This window comes from Tachypleus tridentatus, chromosome 9, assembly GCF_004210375.1.
Source record: "Tachypleus tridentatus isolate NWPU-2018 chromosome 9, ASM421037v1, whole genome shotgun sequence".
Lineage (NCBI taxonomy): Eukaryota > Metazoa > Arthropoda > Merostomata > Xiphosura > Limulidae > Tachypleus > Tachypleus tridentatus.
The window spans coordinates 42,874,756-42,898,661 of record NC_134833.1 but is presented as its reverse complement, the minus strand read 5'-3'; the positions used below and the strand labels follow the sequence as shown (position 1 = coordinate 42,898,661).

Here is a 23,906-nt window from a genome sequence, read left to right as displayed (position 1 = left end):
TGATAAAAGAGTAGTAGTTGTGGTGATGACTAACTGCTGTCCATCTAGTCTTACTCTGCTAAATTAGGGACGGTTAGCGTAGATAACCCTTTTGTAACTTTGTGCAAAATTAAAAACAACAACAACAAACAAACAAGCATTCGGAGATACGTTTTAACTTGTACCAGTCTTGCTTTTAATTAATGGTCAGTTATGATATACATATACTGTCAGGAAATATTTCAATCGATCTTTAACTAAATAATGGAAATTAGCAGTAAAATACGTTAACTTCAATAAAACATTTTAAATAATTTCCCGTAATAAGAAACGTACTTTTAAATAAAGGTTTTTATTATTTTGGAAACAAATATCGAAGGCTTGTGAGCAATTCTGTTTGAAATTAAAAAAAGATTAACCTACTTTTAGGATAAAATTCGAACATTTATAGTCGTGGAGAAAAAACAAAACATTCAGATATAACTGGAAATAATTTTAAAATATTTACAAACGATTAATTTTAGCCCCTTCATTGGAAAGTATTACAGTTTTAAATGTGTTTTATACAATATAAATATTGTACTTATGGACATATTGGATGAAAAACAAGTGCAGTATAGGTTTTTTGAAGGCGAAAATACAGGAAAACAAAGTCACATGAAAAATCTGATTTAACATTTAAGTAACAGTAAGATTTTTATTTCTATTTGACTTCAGTTATTGGAAATAACTGATATATTTCAGTACCTGCCGATTCTCTTTTATATTTTAATTAATTTAAATTATAAGGTTTACCATAATTATATGTGCATTGTACGACTGGCCGGAACTGAGAAGGAAATAAAATATTTTATTTAATTAAGTTACAAAAAAAAATCAAATTACTTTTAATTTACTAGGCTAATTCCTGTATATGTGAATAAATAAATAATTGTTAATCTCATTTGATATTTTAATACTGATGGATCTGTACCGCAAGATAGGGGTGATTTGAAAATGTAAAGCTTGATCGATGGTTAAATCATTTTTATTAACGCTGTGAATCTCTAACGTTCACTACTAAAACAACACAGAAGTGTACAGTTGATCTGGACTGTTAAAATTATTTTAAGTATTTCCAGAGAATTCTAAGTTTTGGGTAGTGGTTTCCTACGAAAATTAAAAAGAGAAAGAGGTTAAAAAGTGGAAGTGAGAAACAATGGAATTATTAAAGAATGGAAATGATAGAAAATATAATGATAACTGATGAAAAGAAATCTCAAAATTAGCCTGAAAACTTTAACTAGGTAAGATGAGTAAGAAAAGTAGATACTGCGAAATGATATTAAAAATATAATATCTGTTACTTTAGTTAGATAGATAGATATAAACTACTTTATTATTAACTGACAGGAAAAAATTAAGGGTTGAAAAAAAATAACTGAATGTAAATCAGGATTCATGTCATTGGAATGACCTGTGTTCGAAGTGGTGAATTGTTTCAACTTAAAAAAGTCTAAAATACCAGTACTCATACAAGTAGTGTACGTATCCGAGTTGGTATGAGAACCTCGTCAGGACTGGGTATAATAGATACAATATGGTCCACATATGACTATACATTGTTTTTACTTTACCACAGTTACCCAGTGTTAAGTCTAGGCGACGCTAAAAATTGGTTTTCGCCACTCGCGGTGGATAGAACACAGACTGCACGTTGCGTACTTCGCACTTAACAACAACCAAATCTTCACTTTCAGTCGTACGTTTTTATTAATAATCCATAGAATGGTTAAACTAGTTGAAATATTTAACAACGAGAAGGTATATTTTGTTGTCGTCGTTTATTAATAGAAGGTTTATTTAACACTGTATGATATCAATAGGGGTCTGTATTAAACATACAATGTTGGTTATTTTGTTCTAATTACTTTCAGTTGTGTTTGAAACCGTCGTTATTATTATTTTACATTTGTAAGTCTAACGACAAACTTTATTGCTATCATTTTTTGCCTGTGTGTAACTAACACGAATCACAGTAGGTTTGGAGCCTTGGTTTTTGTTGTAGGAGAAATTAACATAAATTTTAAGTAATTTTTAGCTGATCATTAAATCAAAGTAAATAGATATTTTTCTTAGTGCGTGAGCTTTTTTGAGTTTAGAAAGATGGGAAACAACGAGAGGAATCTGTGAGTCTAGAGTGTTGCTGTCTTTGAATAATTTGCTTCAGTCTTTATAACCTATTTGTATTTTGGTTTGGGTCTGTGTGTTTTTTCAGGTAATTTTTCATCAATAAAATTTTTAATACAGAGAATCTCATTATGGGTCATGATGCTTTTATCATGGTGGTAAGTGAGCAACTTTTTGGAGTAAAGGTTTGTGTGATCTTTCAGATGTTTTTTCTGCCTAAAACTGTTTAAGAAACAATGTGCTTCTGCAAATTTCTTAATCTTTTTTTAATTAGCTGCATTTTTCATCATCAAATACATCTATAGTATATGAATATACCATGCGTTTCTGTCTTCTTGTACTTGTGATTTTATAGTGTTTTATTCTTTGCTCTAAATACCTACACGTTTACATAATACGTGGTCGTTCTAAGTTGTCCCATGGTGGGTCAGCAGTATGCGGGCGGGCACCTAAGACTTGTTTCTGATAACGGCGGTGCAATTTTCTTAGGGTGCTTATCCGTACTGATCAACTATAGGTATAGAAATGTATGTTGTTTTTACACTACTTTGTGAGCCCGCAGTTTGACCGACTCGTCAATGTTTTACCCTGGCAGTTGGCAGAGCAAAACTAGCCTGTCGTGTAGCTTTTGTGGTTAACATAGAAACAAGTTCTAAGTTGGTTCCTTTATTATACGTTAAGAGAATTCTGCATATTCTAACAAGGAAGTATATTATTCACGAATGTCGACAGCAGCGTTCTTCAATAGTTGTTCATTTGATATCTAGAAGCTACAGACATGTACACTTATGTTGCAATGCGAATCACCAATCACATTGAAGCGTGGTAGCCCAGGGTTGGTGAAAGGTTTTTTGCATGCTGATAAACAATACATTTGGTCAGTGTAGTCTGAAACATCGTCTTAAATTATCATAGTTTAAACAAGATCCTGAACTGTTAACAACTGAAAGTGTTTAAGCAAAATGAAAGTTTCGTTGTTTTTAAAAGTACACATTTTGTTTGTGTTTAGTATGAAATAAAGATTATGGAGTTTGTCTGTACTTTATTTTCAGTCTTGTTGTTCTTGTATGTTTTATTTTACGTAGACTCCTTTAGTAAGAGGTTAATATTAATACACAGTTAATATCTTGAGTAAATCTCCTCTTAGGTAGTGGATCTATTTTATATAACATTACTTCAGTTTCACCTACATATACCGCAGAGTAAACAGAGAGAAGAAAATTTTGTAATTTGACTACAAGATATTGCAAATAATACTATAGCTGTAGCTCTGGAGAACTAGACAAGCTCAAGTCAGACCTGACCACCAACTTGAGAAAACACAATGAACAGCTTGCATCAAATAGGTGGTCGTCAGCTATGCTCTCTTGGCGTTGGATGAATCTTGGTATATGCCCATTGAAATAGTAAGGCGATATATAGAATTAATGATTGATACAAGTTAGACATAACATGGTAAAAAATTTAGTTTCGACACATTTGTGTGCCATTTTCGGTGTATCACGTTGTTTTCTGGAAGGAAAACTGGTAAATAATGGCAATGTGAGTCCGGAACTTCGAAGGACACAGATGGGTCAGGAAGTTGTTTAATTTAAAGTGACCTTAGGAAGCTTTGATTCAGCAACTTATGACGATTCCTCATTTTACATAATTATTCTTTTTATAAAATAATCTTACTGCTTTCCAATCGATTTGATGGTCAGAATCACATATGAAGAAAAATGGCATTGTCTTTCTTCCATATTTAATGTATTTTTCATGTTCAGAAACTTTTGTGTCAACCCTTCTTCCAGTTTTACCTACACAATCTTTCTCACAGGATTGGCATGGTATAATAAAAGCACATTGTGTCTGATTTTCCAGATGCTATTCCATTTTAAGTTAAGTTATTAACAGTGTATGGATATTTGTCAACATAACATGAATGGTGACGAGAAATATAATTGTATTGACTTCTTTTATTCGGGTTAACCAGTAGCACAGCGGGATGTCTGCGGACTTACAACACTAGGAATCGGGTTCCGATTCCCGTGCTGGGCAGACCACAGATAGTTCCTTGCGCAGCTTTGTGCTTAATTCCAAATAAACAAAACTCTCATTCGTATATGTTAATTTCGTGCTTACGATAGGTATTATAAGTTATGGTGTCAGTTGTAAGTGTATTGACCTGTTTGTATTTACAGTTGTTTTATCAATTTGGTAATTTATGATATGGATGAAGAAAGTTAAAGTCTGTTTTTGTTCCTACCCCAAAGATCTTGACAAGTTAGCGCAGTTGTTACTGTAACAAAAAATAATGTATTGAGGTTTTGTAACAAAAAGTACAAATTATTACTGTTAGTAATTTTATGTGTTATAATTTATGTTGGATAAGTCTCCGATTTATTATATTTGATACATGACTGATATTACGTTACTTATTACGATTTCAAATAACTAGAAATTTTAATTCTAATTTAGAAGTTAATTGAATGTCGATATGTATCAAATTTATAATATCTGTCAATAAGATTGATACATAATATTGTCTTTATAACACGAATATATTTTATTATACAAATAATAATACAATTTATAGTATGCCTCCCGCAAGTTCAGAGGTAAGTCTGCGGATTTACAACGCTTAAAATCAAGGGTTCTATTCTTCTTGGTGGGCTCAGCAGATAGCTCGATGTGGCTTTGCTAAAAGAAAACACACACAATTTATAATCACAGTTATTAAAAGAAAACACACACACAATTTATAATCACGGTTATTACAACTAATAATTTATACATAAAAAAAAAATACAAACTTACAAACAATATTCAATTTTCTATCTGGTCTGGAACTGAATATTTTATCGACAGTCCAGTACCACGAAGAGCGAATTAATTCTAAGTTAATATTGTTACACTTCTCTTGACGGAGAAACTAGCTAGCTCTATTCTTGATTGGTCTCACGCGGTTTATAAGCTCACTTTTTACCGAGGAACATATCTAATGTTCCTGTAGAAATACTAACATATGAAGCTAATTCTCTGAAACAGAATGGTTTATTGTGTTCGAAACCTATAAACGCTTCTGGCCAAATATCTGTAGTTTTCTGATTAATAAGTTTTAAATATAATTATGCTTCTGTGGCTTATAGTATACTGCTAGTGGCTGATCAGTAGTATTCTTTAACTGTTTGTTGGTGCCTCTATTTATAAATCATTTGAGGAATGTTCTTGAAAGCTCACTTGGCAACAATACTGTCAGTCACTAGTATTACATACACAGCTAGTACATTGTTAATTCTTACGCCCGAGAACTTTCTATAAATTTAGAGAAAAGGCAGGACGTGCAATAAACGTTTAACAATACAAGTTACACGCATTTCTAAATATATACTTAACTGAAACAAACATTAAAATGAATACGTAATAGTAAATCCGTTACAGTAACAATACTTTTTATATATTTATGATTTTTAAAAGATTATCTACATTTTATTTCTTAAAACTTAATACTACCTTTTGATTATAGCAAACGTTTAAGTTCTTATCATAAAGGTTATAATCTTGTAGACACTGTCTAATAATTACTAATTTTAGAATATGTTGTTCTGTGAAAAATCTAAATCTTCCTATTTATATTTATATTTATAAGACATATTAATTTCTATCAATTACAGTGTGACCAGGCAAAAAAAAAAAAAAAAATTTACAGAAATGTGTTTATACTTTTAATTCACTCTGGATCGGCGCAGTGTAGTAAGCAGCTTGCCGAGCTTTAAATTTAAAGTTCAAGATTCGAGCCAGCTTAATGGCGCTGAACGTGCTCCGTATTTTCAGCAGTGTGTTTTCTTGAATTTCGCACAAAGCTATATGAGGGCTGTCTGCACTAGCCATCCTTAATTTAACAGTGTGCTACTCTTTTACCAACAAATAGAGAGATTGACCCTCACATTATAATGTCTACACGGGTGAAAGGGCGAGCATGTTTTGGTATGACGAGAATTCGAACCTACGACACTCAGATTACGAGACGAGCACTCTAATCATCTGTCCATGCTAGCCCTATCAACAGTAAGCGCATTGTAAAAATAATTGTAGTCACGTTATTTGAGTAAGAGTGGTCGTGTGGATGGTTGGTGATGCTGACTAACTGATCTCTTTCTCTCTGGTCAGCAGTTTTAAATTAAGGACGGTTTTATATAAGTGCTGAGATCAAATACCGAATACACTCCGAAATCAATTTAAACGTGACAAAATATGACCACATTTCACCGAAATGAAACACCGGGTACTCGATTTATAATTATTAATATCACTTCATATTTTTACATTATTAAACCTGACTGTTCATCAGGTTGAGTGGCGCCTGTTACAAACAAGCTGATTTAATTATATAAGATATGAAAGATACTAGATGTTTGCATATGGTTCGCAAACACTCTCAATACGCTCAATTTTCTTTTATATAAAGACTATATCATTGTGGTTAGGACTTGATACGCCACATTCTTAACAGTTATCATAAAACAAACATATGATGTCATCCCAGAGTCTAAGTTCTTTCTAAAGCCGTGTAGTTTTTGTAAGATATTATCTTGTTTGCGGTAAATTCATTTCAGGAATTCACTCGTGTACATATAAAAAAAAAACTATGATGGGTGAGAAAACCATGCTAAAGTAAAGTAACGTTTATGATGTAGGAGGCCTTTACTGTAATTATAACAATAGTTTTCACAAAGTATTAGAGAGTAACTTAGTTATTTCAAACATAAAAAATGTTATAATTGCATTTTCTGAAGTTAATTTAAACACTTGGCAAACAGATTGGACATATTTTCTTTCGAGAAGATGGAATTTAGTTATTCCGCGAGCTAGTAGTGAAGACAAACATTCTTATAAGAGTATGCTGTTTCCTTGCCTTGGAGTAGGTAAGCTATTTTCTTGTCTTGTTTTTCTCAAGTGAAATTAGTTTAGAGGTACTGTTTAGGGTCTATATTTTACTCTATTAGTGAATAAACCCTTAACTTTTGGATTAATATAGCTTATAGTTTGCTCATACTAAAGTAAAGCCAAAGTTTCAATAAGATAGTGAACTGTATTTCCCGAAACTTCTTATAATGAGAGGAATAACTAAGAAGATATATTAACTCATGCTTCTTATTGTCTCTTCTCTTGCTAGTTTCACTTATGAAAGCAGAAAAACTTGCATGTAGTTCGGTGTAACGATATAAGTTGTAAGCTATTTCCTTTATCTCTTCCTGTATTTTAAATTACACTGTTCCTTTACGACAAGAAGTACCTAGAATATCGCAGTAGTTGCGGATCTGAAACTTTATTTATTATATGGCGCTACACTATCAACATTAATTCAGTGAATTCACAAATTTATTACAGCTTATGAAGTTCAAAATATCAAACACTCCACGACTGTGAGAAATTTTAAACACTGATAACTCCATTTTTTAATTTTTTTTTGACAGAAGCTGAAGAGGAGTTCATTTTTTCATCAGAAGAAAGCTGGGACGAATATAAAGAACATTTAGACAATGTACTAAAAAACAAGAATTCCTCTCAAACCTGTCCCAGAAGTAATCAAAAGAATGACTTAATAAGTTACATGCAAAATGCTTCGGAAAAGTTAACTTTTTACTTAAAACGAAACTTAGGTAGAGAAGACTACTGTGACGTTTATGAAAATAAATTCCAAGTGAACGTTTCAGGCCTAGCACTCTATCATGCTGACCTCTTAGCTGTGGCTCAGGTGAATGATGAAAGAGAATCGTTAAAAACATCGAAAAGGAAATCTACCATTGTGTTTGATAATAACTTGTGTGACTGGCCCTGTTCTGGAAAGTGCAATCCAGAGTTAGGATTAGGGCCTCTTGGAGAACTTTTCGAAATAGTTTTTAAGAACCCAAGTTCTTATGACCGTACAATATTCCAAGTACATCGTCCTCAAAGTGACTGTGATCAAGATGTAAATAGTTTTGTAATTAAGTTCACAGATTGTGGCCATAAAGTTTCATCTGGTCTAAGATGCGCTACAAGTACTCCTCAAAACACAATGAACAGATTCTCAGACGATTTTATGGTTCCTTTTCCTAGATGTAACTTAAACAATTCATTTACGTCAGCACAATTTCCCGCCTTTACCAGTGGCACTGTTACCTGCTATGATCGAATATCTAATACTTAATTCCAAAGTTATCCAATAATCGAGGTCTTGGAAAGAGTTTTAGTGTTAACGATTTTAATCACAGAATCTTCATTAATAATGCCTTTAAGCAATGTATGTATATAAGTTAAGGAAACATTAGCTAATATCTATTAATGTGTATTTCAGGTTTAGTTTATTAAACAATACAGTGTACACCACGATTTCATTTTCACGTTATTATATACAAACGATATATGATATATGCTTCAGAAAAAATATGATGCGTATTAAATTATGTGAATCTGTTTCTTATAAGGGTGTATCTATATATTAAAGGTTTTGTTTATTACCTTAACAGGCATAACTAAATAGTTATTTTAATAGTTCTTCTTACATACACATATATATATTATGTAAATTACTTGTAAAACCTGTATAAATTTGTAAATGTCTAGCGAAGTGCTACATAAGACTGAAAAACAAGAAAGGCTCTTTCGCAACATGAACATGTCTGGGCTCACAGTAGTGTCATCACCCAAGTTCGGAAAAAGGCATTACGATAATCATACCTGCAGGACTCATTTGAGTTCTGTCACAGCTGTTCTAAATAAAGTAGTGGCACTATTCTTATGAATATATCTAAACACTGTAACACCATTCACAGAAAAGCAATTTAATTAGTATCTGTATATATTTTAAGAGAAATAATCAATCAAAAAGTGGTAAAGTTATTGTTCTTAAAATGGCAAAACACCTAGTCAACATATTATTTGTGCACCTCGTCTTATACAAATACTTGTGACCAAGGGTACGAATCGAAATAATTAACAAATTGCTAATATCTGTTTTTACTTCAACACCTTATATATTTCTAAAGAGATCGAAACATTGTTATGTAACTTATTTTAATCGAAGTTTTAATACCCAAACCAGCCGTCTTGAATGTGTTTTCTTATAGCAAACCCACATCAGGATATCTGCTGAGCTAACCGAGGGGAATCGAACCGCTGATTGTAGCGTCGTAAATCCAGAGACATACCGCTCTACTAGCGGGGTGGGGGGCACCCAGCCGTTTTGGGAACATATTTTTATTTCAAGTGAGTTTCTCGTCATCACGACCTTATAAATTTGTTATGCTTAGTTATAATATTATCGATAAAATGACAGTACCATCTATTCCACAATACATCCAATTTTGTTTATAATTCATTCGTAAAATAAAAATATGCGTATTAAAAATTATCTTAATTTAGATAGTTATGAAACAAATCATTCAGGTGTTTTTTATTATAATTTCAGATCAGTTCATAAAATAAATTCAAATTTTTCTAAAAATATAAGTTTATGTAATAAAATTATAAAAAGAAAATATAATTAAAAACTAGCTTTGTACCTTTGACAAAATGTAACTTAAACAAAAACAACAAAGTATAGTAAAGGGAATAGTATAAAATGTACAATAAATGAGTGAGGTTCCATAAAATGGGCCCGGAATAGTCAGGCGGTTAAGGCACTCGACTCGTAATCTGAGGGTCGCGGATTCGAATCCCCGTCACGCCGAACATGCTCGCCCTTTCAGCAGTGTGGGCATTATAATGTGACAGTCAATCCCCTATTCGTTGGTAAAAGAGTAGCCCAAGAATTGGCGGTGGGTGTTGATGACTAGCTGCCTTTCCTCTAGTCTTACACTGCTAAATTAGGGACAGCTAGCGCAGATAGTCCTCGTGTAGCTTTGCGCGAAATTCAAAACAAACCATACATAAAATGTTAATCGCTGTAAATCTGTCTTCCAGTTCGGTTTATCAAGAGCAGAGAAGTAAAAAAAAAAAAATTTCTCTGTTTCTTAATTATCGAATCATATTTTTAGTGTCATAAGTCTTCAGATTTACTGCTGAGCCACTTGGAGACGAAGGTGAAAACGAATTATCTTTAACTTTCGTAAATTCTTGTTTTAAGCTTTAATGTCAATTTGTATATAATTAATAAAACAATTGTCAGAAACAATTGAAGCACTCAAAGTTAAACATTTAGAAAACAATTATCCATAACTATATAAAATTATATGTTAATATTCAAAGCATAACTATGGAACTTCCATTTGTTTGAAAGAAATACTTCTTTTATAGTGATGCTTAACATACCATTATATGTCATAAAATTAAATAAGTGTTTTGTTTAAATCTGTTGATTGTATGAATGCGTATATATAATATATATATAGTGGCAAGCAAAAGTATTGGCGTTCTACACTCACTATAAAACAATTCAACAAGTATGTGAAGTACAATCAACTACTGAACATTAGTCCATAGTTACTCTGACAAAGACTGGCCGTGTTCTGTTAAATGCAATTTCCAGTTAAGATTGTGGTCTATGTGAGAACTTTTCGAAAGAACTTGCGTTCTTGTGACTCTACGATACTCAAATATATCTTCTTCAAATTGGTTGTGATGTCATCCTATGATCTGGTGTATTTATTAAAGCTGAGAGGTTTTATAAAATATGTTGAGTTACAAGTACAATATATATTTGTGGTTGCGAGACTGACGTAATTATACAACTTGTTATAACTATTAAAATATTAAACATACACGACAAATTACATTAAAGGTACAAAGATAATGTTCAAACTACAGAATACTGAAGAAAAACGTCGACACCCAATATCCTCCAATGGTGATATTCCGAAGTTATAATTCCTTTTGTTTGAAAGAGAATGTTAGTTCGCTCATTTTCAACCTTCACGTAAAGTAAAACATATGTATGTTGATTTACTTAATTATCTTCTTGTAAAATACGAGGTAACATACATATCTTCAGGTCTTATATAAACAAAGATAAGTTAAGTAGTTTCGAATAATTGCTCATGAAAACTAATATCGTGTAAAAGCTTCAGTTGAAGTAACTTAAATTTCATTAATGGATTGAAAGCTACAGCAGAGTAATTAAGCTGTATTTTTGAGCCAATAACCATAAAAAGGGTAATGATTCCTAATGTATATTAAAGGATAACTTTACAGTAATAAAGCTGATGACGGTCAAGAGAGAAAAAAAAACAACTTGTGGCGGACTACAAAATATAAATGGATGTAGAGCAGTATCATAAAACAACATCTGTGTTACTAAAATCCACAACTAGAACACGCAACTTAAACTGAAATGGTTGAAAGAAGTAAAAATCCAAAAGAAATTACAGGATAACTATTTAACTGCGAAGGACTTAAAGAAAGACTTAGAAGCATCAGTCGTAACAAACCACAAAATCATTCTATACAGAAGAGCTATATGCATGTAGCTCTCGCTGAAAATCACCTTAAAATTTCATAACACAAATCAAGAAATACGAACAAAAGACTAAAGAATTATTTCACAAAACACCCGAAAATACTAAAATAGTACTTCCTATAAAAAAATTAACAATATGTTTGGTAATACAAAACAGTGAGAATGTTCAATGAAGCTCCCCCCCCCCCCATTGACATAGCTGTATATCTGTAAACTTACAACACTAGAAACAGGGTTTCAATACCGCTGGTGAGCAGAGCACAGATAGCCCATTGTGTAACTTTGTATTTCATTATAAACAAACAAGCCTTCAACGAGGAACACCTTGCACTTATAGTTAAACTTGAAGGTGATTCGTGCATGATACGAGATGGTTTAGCAGTACAGGGACGGAAGACATTCATACGGTTTACGAGCAAATGAAAGTAGCCATGTATCAAAGTAATTTGATACCATATGCTCACAGGCTGATTGACAGAAGGTTTCTGTTTCAACACAACGATACAGTTAAGCAAACTCTGAAATTCTTGATAAAAAGGAAGATAAATTGTCTTTCAGTGTTTTCACATTTACATTGGTTTAGCATTGTCATAAATTTCTGAAAGCTGAAGTAAAAGCAGACGGATGACGCACAAAACACTAAAGCAAGGGTGCCAATACTTTCACCTTGAACGAATACTTTAAAAAAGTTTGTTTTTGACAGATACTGGTTGGTAAATTTGTATAACGTGTATATTTTGCTTTATTATTATTATTAAGTGATTAAATCTTACTAAATACTCATTGTCAATCATATACCTTCATTTATTGTATAGTAAACATTGAGTGCAATACATTTTTCTTGACTGTACGTGTAACGATTTGTTTTAAACTATCGCTATTAGAATCTGTGGAAGAAATGGTATCAGAATATCTCCTCCTTTAACTTGTAGGAGTATGACATAATCATAGAGGCTGTGATAGTATAAAAAATACAAAACATACATGGACAATTTGCGTTAAATCCACATAGATAGATGACTTTGAAATTAAAAAACAAACAAACATATACTTCGTTGAATTATTTTTTGTTGTTAAACGCAAAATTGCACATTGGATATCTAATATTCATCCACACGTGTATCGAAACTCGAATGTCAGCGTAAAAAGACTTTAGACATACCACTGAATCACTAGTGGGTTGCGTTCAATTAGTTTTTATTTCTGTTTCTTTCGAGATAATATTCAAAAACTATTTGTGGTCACTGCACAACAGGTAGATGCAAGGCCGAATTAAGGGCAACTGATGCCCTAAGCACAGCTCAACAACGGTGTCCCCCTCGGCCCCTCCATTACTTAACTAACAAGACATTAAGACTCAATAAGTGCTGAAAGTGAAATAAAAATTTGAAAATTTATAACTGTACTTCAGTTTTCTTCCAGGTCAGACCCCACAACTATATTAAATAAAAATCTTTTTTATTTATTTGACAGATTGGGCATGGATCAAAATCAAGCAATGACTTAGGCCTTTTATTTAGAAATGACGAGGGAAATCACTTCTTTGATTAATAATAATTAAAAAGAATTATTTTTACTGTATATTTGTTTTCACTCTGAGTTAACAGTGCTCATTTTGATGTTCACAAATTCACACTTTGATGTTGACAAAAATGAAAAATTTACTCAAAACCCGTTTATTAAAAAAATTCTCACTTTGATGTTAACAATTTCTCATTTGAACTTAAACCTTAATATTTATTTTAAAAGTTTTCTTCTAGATTTTTTAATTTCAAAGTCTTTGATCAAGTCTTCAAAACTAATTTGGCATAACAAATCTGCTTCTATACTTAGCAGAGACAAGGCATCCAGCCTGTCTTGTCGCATAGTTGTTCTGTTAGGATTTTTAATATGCTTGAGTTGAGAAAATGAGCGCTCAGCTGTGGAATTTGTGACCATTAATGTTAAAAATATACGTAATGTAATGTCTACGTTTGAAAACGCACACTCAATTTTGTCTTCTGAAATTATTTTACAAAGTTCAGCGTGACTGAATCTGGTTTTTACAGTTTTTGTTGCACTGAACATATGGCGCACATGTGAGTGAAACTGCTCAAGCTCGGCAGAAAAATTACTCTCCAAGTCCTCTGGGTAAGCATTAATTAGCTTTTGGGAACACTGAGAGTACCTTTCAGTTTCAGCAGATGAAGTGACATCATTTGGCTCATCACTTTGGGAAAAAACCTGTTTGCTATTTCTTTGTACACCTTTTCTCTTCTTCTCATCGGGGTTTATAGTTTGCCAGCAATTGTGTAAAAAGTGGTTATACGAAATTTATCTCTAGCATTCAGATCTACTTCTTGTGCATCTTCGTCATTGAGTACCTTCTTTCTGACACGTTTTCAAGTTTGAGCTGCATTGTAATCAAGAACTGGTAGTATTTCCTTTGTAACTACTTCAAATCTTTCAAAGTTATCCCTTAAATTGCATTGTTGGTCAGCTAATGACCCGTACAGATCTGCATATTTTTAAGTTTACATCCTCATTTTGCAGAACTTGACTTGCTTCATGAAACTTTTGCAAAATCCCATCCTACATGATCAACATAAAAACAAATTATAGCTCTTGCATCTTATTTGCAATATTCTCTGCTTCTCTTCTAGTGTCTCCCTTTTGTGACTGGTCTTCAACTAGATATTCTAAAGCTTCCAAAATCTTAAAGAAAGACTTCAAAATTACTATTGTTGCTATAGCGTGTGCCTCCAATCTGGTATCAGAGAGGGATTTTAACACACTTTTATTTCCAAAACAAGCTTTAAGAATTTTCCACCGGCTGAGTAAGGCTGAAAAAACGTATAGAGCAAATGCGTTGTAGAGAAAAATTAACTGCCACTTAACAGCAGTCAACAGCACTTCGGCCTACCAGATTTAGTGAATGGACTGGACAGGGCACATATATGGTAAACTTATTTTCTTCTAAAATCTTTTACTGCATCCCCTTATAACGCCCAGAGACGTAAGCAGCATTGTCATAAGACTGACCCGTATATTTTGAAAAATTAAGTTTGCAAACTTCACGTAAGTTCTGTAATATCTGGTTTGCGATTTCCTCACCAGTATGGCTTTTCAGTTCCAGAAAGGTTAAAAAGCGTTCAATAGACTGTCCATCTTTTAAGTATCGAAGTACAACACTTAACTGATCTATATGAGATAGATCTGGCGTCGAGTCAACTGACAAGCTAAAATGACCAGAAAAATTTACTTCATCAATAGTGAATGCGTGGATCTTCTGAGCCATTGGTTCAATGAGTTCTTCACAGGTGGTTTTGGACAAGTAGAAAGGATTTCCTTTTCCAGAATTACCATATTCCGAAATGTGCCCTGCTAAAAATGGATCAAACTGACTTATGAGCTCAAGCAGCCCTAAAAAATTTCCATTCCGCAGCTATCTGCTGAGTCGACCACAAGTAGTCATGTAACCGTCTAAAATATCACGCCGCTACAACCAGTATTCAAACAAAAAACAAAAACAATTCATTAAATTGTAACAATACTAGGAAACCATTTTAGCACTGATCAAAAACACAGTTAATGAACACATGCCTGACAAGAACTTGATACCAATATTTATGAAAAATACAATATAAATATTAATTTTTTCAAATAAAGAATCAGGAAAAGCACTGGAAGAAGAAAGACACAATTTCTAATACAATAACAAGAATACTAAAAAATCACCTTCTATATGAATAACAATATCGAATGATAAAAAATAATCCACTTGCTATCTCATGACTCAGTTTATGACAGGGCATTTATTCAGTGCGATAGATCGTTCAAGTATATCTCATGGGATCATAAATTTATATGATCTTTTGCTATATTAATATCTGTACGTGACTGCTAAGAAAAGCCTTTCGTTAGTACAGCGGTAAGTTTACGGACTTACAACGCTAAAATCAGGTGTTCGATTTCCCTCGGTGGGCTCAGCAGATAGCCCAATGTGGCTTTGTTATGAGAAAAAACACATACATACATACTGCTAAGGAAACTGGTGTACTTGTATCTTTGCTCAAAATAAACGTGATAAGCTAAAAGGTGAGTTAACGTTCTAATGTAACTAAAAGGTCAGAGATAAATAAAATGAAAAAAGGAATAATAAATGAACAATAATCAAAACGATAACAAAGAAAAAGAATTCACTATCTCACAGTAAGTTCATTTGTTTTATATTTTGCGCAAAGCTATGAGAGAGCTATTCGCGCTAGCCATTTCTAATTTAGCACTACCTACCGTCAACTGTTGAGCCACTCTTTTAACAACGAATAGTAGGATTGATCGTACATTATAACGTCCCCACGGCTGAAAGGACGAGCACATTTTGTGTGACGTGAATTCGAACTCGCGACTGTCAGATTACAAGTCGAGCGCCCTAACCACCTGGCTATGTCGGACACAGTTCAGTGAAACTGATAGTGCAATACAAGTAAATTGCAAAAGGATACGGTATTTGTATTTTAGTGTACAATGTAGGAAGTTCATATTGCATGCCACTTTTTTGTACAGTTTCATTACTTAATGTTACATTTACTCATTGAGTGACTTAGCAATCGATATATTTAGTGAATCTTCTATTATTCAGTAGATGTATCCGGGGAAGCTCAAACTTACGTTCAAATGCATTCTAAAGACGGCTGGTACGGGTATTAAAACTTTAATTAAAATTAACTACAGAATAAAGTTTCGACTTACTTTCGGGTTAACTTGAAGATACTAGCTATAACCATACCCATATCAGCCGCCTTCAGAATGCATTTTTACTTCAAATGGGTTTCTCGTCATCATTAAACGTACACTGAGTTTACCTGAATAAGTTACACCAGCGCTGAATAATTAATTACTGTTTCACTTTTACTCCTAGTTCAGGGGTTGGAAACCTACTGCTTCTTAGGAAGATTTGTGCTGCTTTCGGGCTATCTGCTGTATCCAAGTGTGTGTTTTCTGATAGCAAATCCACATCGGGCTATCTGCTGAGCCCACCGAGGGGAATCGAATCCTTGATCTTAGTGTTATAAATCCATAGACTTACGGCTATACTAACGGGGAAGCTACTGTATCCACTAAGGTGAATGAAAACCCTGATTTTAGCGTTGCAGATCGAAAGATTTAGCGCTGTCCCACTATAACTTTTTTTAAAAGGTAAGACCCTCATGGCATGTTACAGTTCTGGAAACGTTTCGGTCTTAGACAAATAGGCCCGGCATGGCCAAACGCGTAAGGCGTGCGACTCGTAATCCGAGGATCGCGGGCTATCTGTGCTAGCCGTCCCTAATTTAGCAGTGTAAGACTAGAGGGAAGGCAGCTAGTCATCACCACCCACCGCCAACTCTTGGGCTACTCTTTTACCAACGAATAGTGGGATTGACCGTCACATTATAACGCCTCCACGGCTGGGAGGGCGAGCATGTTTAGCGCGACGCGGGCGCGAACCCGCAACCCTCGGAATAGTAATATATAAACTGCGGAAAGTTTATGCAGTGTAAATGATCTTTTATTTATTTATTATTATTTTTTTACATGTTTAAGATATCAATCGATGGTTTGTGTAATATTCCATTACAGTAAAACTGATAATTTCTTCAATGGCTGTAAAACAGGATTGTAATAAGTAGAAACATATTTCATGCAATTGTGTAATAAACCCCAGTGTATCGCCAATATAGAGAGATCTATAAAAAGTTAAAATTAGTCTTAGCGTGATGAAATATCACACAAGTTACCAACTAGTATATCATGCTCCGCTAGCATGAAGCGTTAAATACGTACCATGATGTTCAAGTTATAATCCATTGTGGATAAAGGATCCCAGAGACACCAAGCTTATTCTCCTTATGCAGGTTAAGTGTCTTAAATCCGAAGTTAACTTTCCAACTACAATTTTTATTTGACGTAATGTTTACGAGTGAATAAGTTTAATATTAAATACATGTTAACACTTTTGGAGACATCAACTTCTGTTCGTAAAATTATTCTCACGTATACTTTTATGACATATGCTCATCTTAGAACGATTTCTAATTTTCAATTTTTGTTATAGTTTGATTATGGTTCGTCATTAATATTGACATCGTCAGAGTATAGAAATCGATAACATTAGAACGAATAGCTTATATATATATGTATATATACATATATGTATAATATTATATATGGTAAAGTTAGAGAAATTTCAGAAGTTAAGAAAGTTATTTTTATTATACATCACAAAAGTGTACTAGTACATTAACTACATAAATTAAAGCTAAAAAATAACTTACACAAAATTCTCCTGTTGTATCACTAGTTTTCCCATATTTGTTGTAAGTCAACTTATCTTAGCCAAACGTCCTCAACCACTACTAGTAACTTATTCACGTAGCTGATGAATCATACATATCACAGCTGAAGTAAATATTTTCAACAACTACGAGTAAGGTTATGGCAGTATTTCCAAACAATAAATAAGTCAGAATAAAAATCGTATACTTTCAGTTGTAAGTACTGCAAGAGAATGTATTTCTTCAGTAACCATACACATACACACACAAAAAGGCATATTGACACTCTGTACGACAACTTCCGTTAGCTAAGCATTGTTCACAAAATATTCGCAACTTTCTTCTGAGGTTTAATGATGCTTGGAATGTTTGCTTTTTTTTTGTCTTTCATGAGCAGAAAAAAAGTGGTGTGAATATTTGTTTATCTGAAGACACTATTCAAGTATCTTCTAAAAAAACTAATGTTGTCTGTAAGCGAATAAGTTTATCCATTCGTCTACTGCCTTCTTTGACATCTTGCACGCACATACATAGGTTCGAAGAAGAAAAAGAATGTCGTCGGTATGTGAGTAATAAAAGTTCATACCCTGGATGGTCAGGTTCTCTATGACCTCTTCCTCCTCCCCGTACTTATGTTCTTGACGAATTTTATAACTGTGGAACTGAATATTATTTTGATCCTTTTCAGGGCAATGTCCATGTATTGTGGCTCGTATACTGTGATTATTTTATTCTATCAGCAGAAATGTCAAGTTTGTTGATGGCATTTTTTTTAATTGTTTAATATACATATATATAGTAGAAAGATATTTTTATTTAAAATTTATATATATATATATATATATATTTTATATTTAAAATACAAGTTAACTGGGGAGAGATATTTAGGACTAGCTTCATCATGTGTGAGGTACCTGTCCAGCTCGCATAGTAATTCGTTTTTCATCCAATTCTTATTAAAGTACATTATTGTACTATGTAAGAGTCTATCTGGTATGGTTGGTATGTTCGAGTATTTGTGAATGAACTGGGATGATATAGTTCTTGGAACTCTGTATGCAGTTGTGAGGAGTGTATTTTGGATTGTTTGTAGTTTGGTTTTAATTATTTTATTGCTTACAGTTATCCATGCTGGAGCTGCATAATCTATTACAGATCTAATACATGTTTTATAGATTTTTAGTATGTTATCTGTAGATGCTTCACTGTTTTTACCAGTTAGACTCCTAGCATAGTTAGTTCTTCGCCAGACTTTATTTCTAATTTCGTTCACATGATTGATCCAAGTTAGTTTTGAATCATAGGTCAGATCTAAAAATTTTGCCGATGGAGCAATCTAGAGTAGAGTGCCATTCATGTATAATTCTGGCTGTTGTTTTTTGTGTTTTGTCAATTTCGTAAAGACTACGAGTTGTGTTTTGCTGTGTTTATTTTTATTCTATATTTTTGATAGTATTCACTTATTCTATTTAGTTGTGGTTGCTGCTATCGTGGGTGTTGCGGCACTTTTCCAGATTGCCACATCATCTGCAAACTGTGAAGAGAATCCATGATTCGGATACCTCAGTGGCATATTGTTTACATACATGATGAAGAGTATAGGGCTAACCACCCCTCCCTGAGGGACACCAGCTTCAGGAGTAAAGTATTCAGAAAATGTTCCTTCAACATTCACTCTACATTTTCTGTTTTACAAAAAGTTAGATAACCAGCGAATAATTCCTCGCGGTAGTTCCATTTCATTCATTCGGAACCTTAGACCATCGTGTCATACAGTGTCGAATGCTTTCTCGATATCAAGGAAGCAAGCGACAATACATTCTTTTTCAATATGGAGACCGGAATCAGACAAGGACAAACTGTGGCAGACGAAAAAAATATCGATACCGATCAAGATATGCAGAAGTCAAGTCTTGTTGGTGGCAAATCAAAAAATAATGTAACTAATTCACCATTATGAGCGTTATGTACTATAGCTAAAAAAGAACTTCGTACAGCTGAAAAAAACAAACAAAAATAATGTAAGAAAAAGAAGAAAAGTCAAAAGAAAAATTATTAAATTAAATAATTCTACGGAAAATTCCGAAAATGAAGAAGAAGCAGTTGTTGTTACCAATACCAAGGTAGAGGCAACTTCCCCTGCAAATAACATTAATAATAAAATATCTAACAAAGTAAAAGAAATAGAAGTAAAAACAAACGCCGTGGATGTTGATAATTCTACTGAAAACAGTCAAAATAATATTGTGAAAAATACCACAGACAGTGAACCAGACACAGAAGACCAAGAAGGCTTTATTACAGTCACATCTAAATGAAAAAAAAAACATTATAGAAACAACAAAAAATAAGTAACAATATGGCACAAAAAACAAAACCACCACAATTCGCAATCATTAGAGAAGGTATTCCAGGCCAGTACAACCAACCCCTACTTGCGACAGAGGTTAAACGCTGCAAGCCGCACGTAACCATTGTTATTATCAAGCGTCTGCCCAGAGGCGGTGTCCTTGTTCAAGGACAAGACGCTGTTGACCTTAACAGGTTAGTGAAGGAGTGGCCAGCAGATGCCTTCAAACCAGGAAAAATTAAAATCCACCTTCCAGGAAGTAAGCCGCAGCCTAAAGCCATTGTTGTAAGAGGGGTTCACCATACAATAAACCTTGAATCAATCACACAAGCTTTAGACGTACAAGGCAATCCACATAATAATATAGAACGTATACTCTCAAAGAAAACACAGGCACCCACGAATCTTATACGTATTGACATAGACGACAGTTACAACATACTAAAATTAATAAATAATGGAATAACGCTTTGGTATCAAAAATACCAAGTAGAGCAACTAAAAATTCCGGCAATTGTAGTAACACAATGTTACAACTGCCAAAGATATGGACATGTTTCTGCAGCCTGCTTAGCAACACCGAGGTGCTGCGGCTGTGGCGGGGAACACCATATCAATCAGTGTAAAAAAGATAAAGAAACACCCAAATGTAACTGTGGTCAAACCCACACAGCCAATTATAAAGGATGTGATAAATACAAACAAATAAAACAACGTATTTATCAGATAAGAACACTATCAGAACAGAATCAACCAAACACAAACAGACTACCAAAAACATACATATCAACAGAAATTAATAAAACAACAAAAACCACATATGCAGAAATGTTAAAAGGAAAAGAACCCCACAAACAGCAAGAACAGAACATTATTACTCAGGATAAGAACACCTTAACACAAACACAAAAGCCAGAAGAAAACAGCACCACCATACAAGAAACGAATATTAACACACCAGATAAAACAAGCCTTTTCACAACAATAATCAAAAACATATTTACAGAATTTGTAACAGAATACACAAAACCAAACCAAACAACTAACTGCTTCGAATTACTGATTAATATCTCAAAAAAACACATCATACCACACATACCCTACATAATATCAACACTTACTGGTTACATGCTCACAGCATAATGTTCACAGTAGTATATATCAACATTCAAGGTGCAATAGCTTCCAAGAAACATGAGATCGAAGACCTAATACAAGAAACTAATCCCCATATTATAATAGTAAGCGAAACTCTTATATACAATAACAATAGATTTAAAATACCAAATTATTCAACAATAAGAAAAGACAGAATAAATAAAAATGATGAAAACAGAGGCATTATGCTGCTCTACAAAATGGAGCTATCAGTAATAGAAATTAAATTGGGCAGTAACAACGAACATGCTACTTTCGATATTCTGCAAAGAAATAAAACAAAAGTAACTGTAGCAGGAATTTACTGCTCACCTAATAAACAACTAGATATAGCATTACTCAGCAACATCTTTTCCCACAACCAAAACTCCATAGTTATGGGTGACTTAAACAGTAAAAATGTTACCTTTGGATGCCGGAGCTCAAACAACAATGGTAAAAGTCTATTACAATTAATAGATGATAACAATATAGTCTTATTAAATGACACCACCCCGACACATACAGCGTATGCCACTGACTCCAGTGACATACTAGACCTGTGCATGTGTACATATAATCTGAGCCAAAAAATAATAAAATTTCAAGTGGGAAAAGATGTTGACAGTGATCACCTTCCAATATATTGTGTTTTCGATCTTGCCCCCCATAAAAATATAACACTTAGGAAAGAAAAATTTAATTACAGAAAAGCAAATTGGCAAAATTGCAAACAGGAATTAGACAACCTATTACCTAATAAAGTTATAAAAGATGTTAAAACCCATATTGTAATGGATAACTACTGTCAAACAATTACGGAGTGCCTTCAGAAAGCAGCCAAGTTAACAATACCAAAACAACAAACAACACATGGAAATTCATCACAAATAATAATCAATCTAATCAAAAAACGAAGACAATTAAGAAGACAGTACATGATAACAAGAAACAGAGAAACCAAAACGCAAATAAATAGCATTAGAAATCACATCAGAACACAAATAAAACAACTAAAACAAGATAAATGGGACTACTACTGCTCAAAACTAAATGATAAAACTGACCCGAAAAAATTCTGGTCACATCTTAAAAGACTCACCAATGAAAATACAGACACAAAGAAATATCCTGCACTCGAACATAATAATACTATAGCACACACAAATAAAGAAATAGCCGAAGCTTTCAAAGATCAACTTCAAAATATTTTAAAACTCACACTGATCCAGATATGGATACATATTTATACAATAAAGTCACTAATCACATATTAAACAATAAACATCAATTTGAACCAATTTTTCCAATAAGCATAACTGATACAAATACAAGTTCCAATACAGATTATGCAAGCACGTTACTAACAAATGAAATATCCCTTCAATAACTACTCGAAGCAATAAATAACAAAAACAAAGCACCAGGTGAAGATGAAATACAAGCTATCCTTCTAAAAAAGGGCACTCCGAAATTGTTTGACCACCTAAATTCACTTTTTAACTTATCTCTATCCTCAGGATACATCCCAGTTTCTTGGAAGCTTGCAAATGTATTAATGTTCCATAAAGAAGGAAAGCCAGCGAATAAACCTAATAGCTACCGACCAATCAGCCTGACCAGCTGTATAAGCAAAATTCTTGAAAGAATCTCCACATTCTTGGAGATAACATCAAAATTACCAAAAGAACAAAATGGATTCAGAAAATTTAGACAAACGACAGATCACTTAATCAGATTAACCGAAACCATAATAGATAGCTTCAATAAAAAAAGAATGTATTGTCGCTTGCTTCCTTGATATCGAGAAAGCATTCGACACTGTATGGCACGATGGTCTAAGGTTCCGAATGAATGAAATGGAACTACCGCGAGGAATTATTCGCTGGTTATCTAACTTTTTGTAAAACAGAAAATGTAGAGTGAATGTTGAAGGAACATTTTCTGAATACTTTACTCCTGAAGCTGGTGTCCCTCAGGGAGGGGTGGTTAGCCCTATACTCTTCATCATGTATGTAAACAATATGCCACTGAGGTATCCAAATCATGAATTCTCTTCACAGTTTGCAGATGATGTGGCAATCTGGAAAAGTGCCGCAACACCCACGATAGCAGCCACTAACATACAACTACAACTAAATAGAATAAGTGAATACTGTCAAAAATATAGAATAAAAATAAACACAGCAAAAACACAACTCGTAGTCTTTACGAAATTGACAAAACACATTGACCTATGATTCAAAACTAACTTGGATCAATCATGTGAACGAAATTAAAAGTAATGTCTGGCGAAGAACTAACTATGCTAGGAGTCTAACTGGTAAAAACAGTGGAGCATCTACAGATAACATACTAAAAATCTATAAAACATATATTAGACCTGTAATAGATTATGCAGCTCCAGCATGGATAACTGTAAGCAATAATTAAAACCAAACTACAAACAATCCAAAACACACTCCTCACAACTGCATACAGAGTTCCAAGAACTATATCATCCCAGTTCATTCACAAATACTCGAACATACCAGCCATACCAGATAGACTCCTA

The 23,906-nt window shown here is 33.4% G+C and overlaps 1 protein-coding gene across 1 annotated transcript; it reads left to right on the top strand.

Annotated features, from left to right (window-relative positions):
• The first annotated feature begins 979 nt into the window (after positions 1 to 979).
• On the top strand, positions 980 to 9,505 carry LOC143225146 (uncharacterized). Its single transcript, XM_076454021.1, has 3 exons — positions 980 to 1,265; positions 6,951 to 7,055; positions 7,608 to 9,505. Exons 2-3 carry the CDS (start codon positions 7,031 to 7,033, stop codon positions 8,321 to 8,323), a joined length of 741 nt encoding a protein of 246 aa, XP_076310136.1. The 5' UTR covers positions 980 to 1,265; positions 6,951 to 7,030; the 3' UTR covers positions 8,324 to 9,505.
• Positions 9,506 to 23,906: the final 14,401 nt, after the last annotated feature.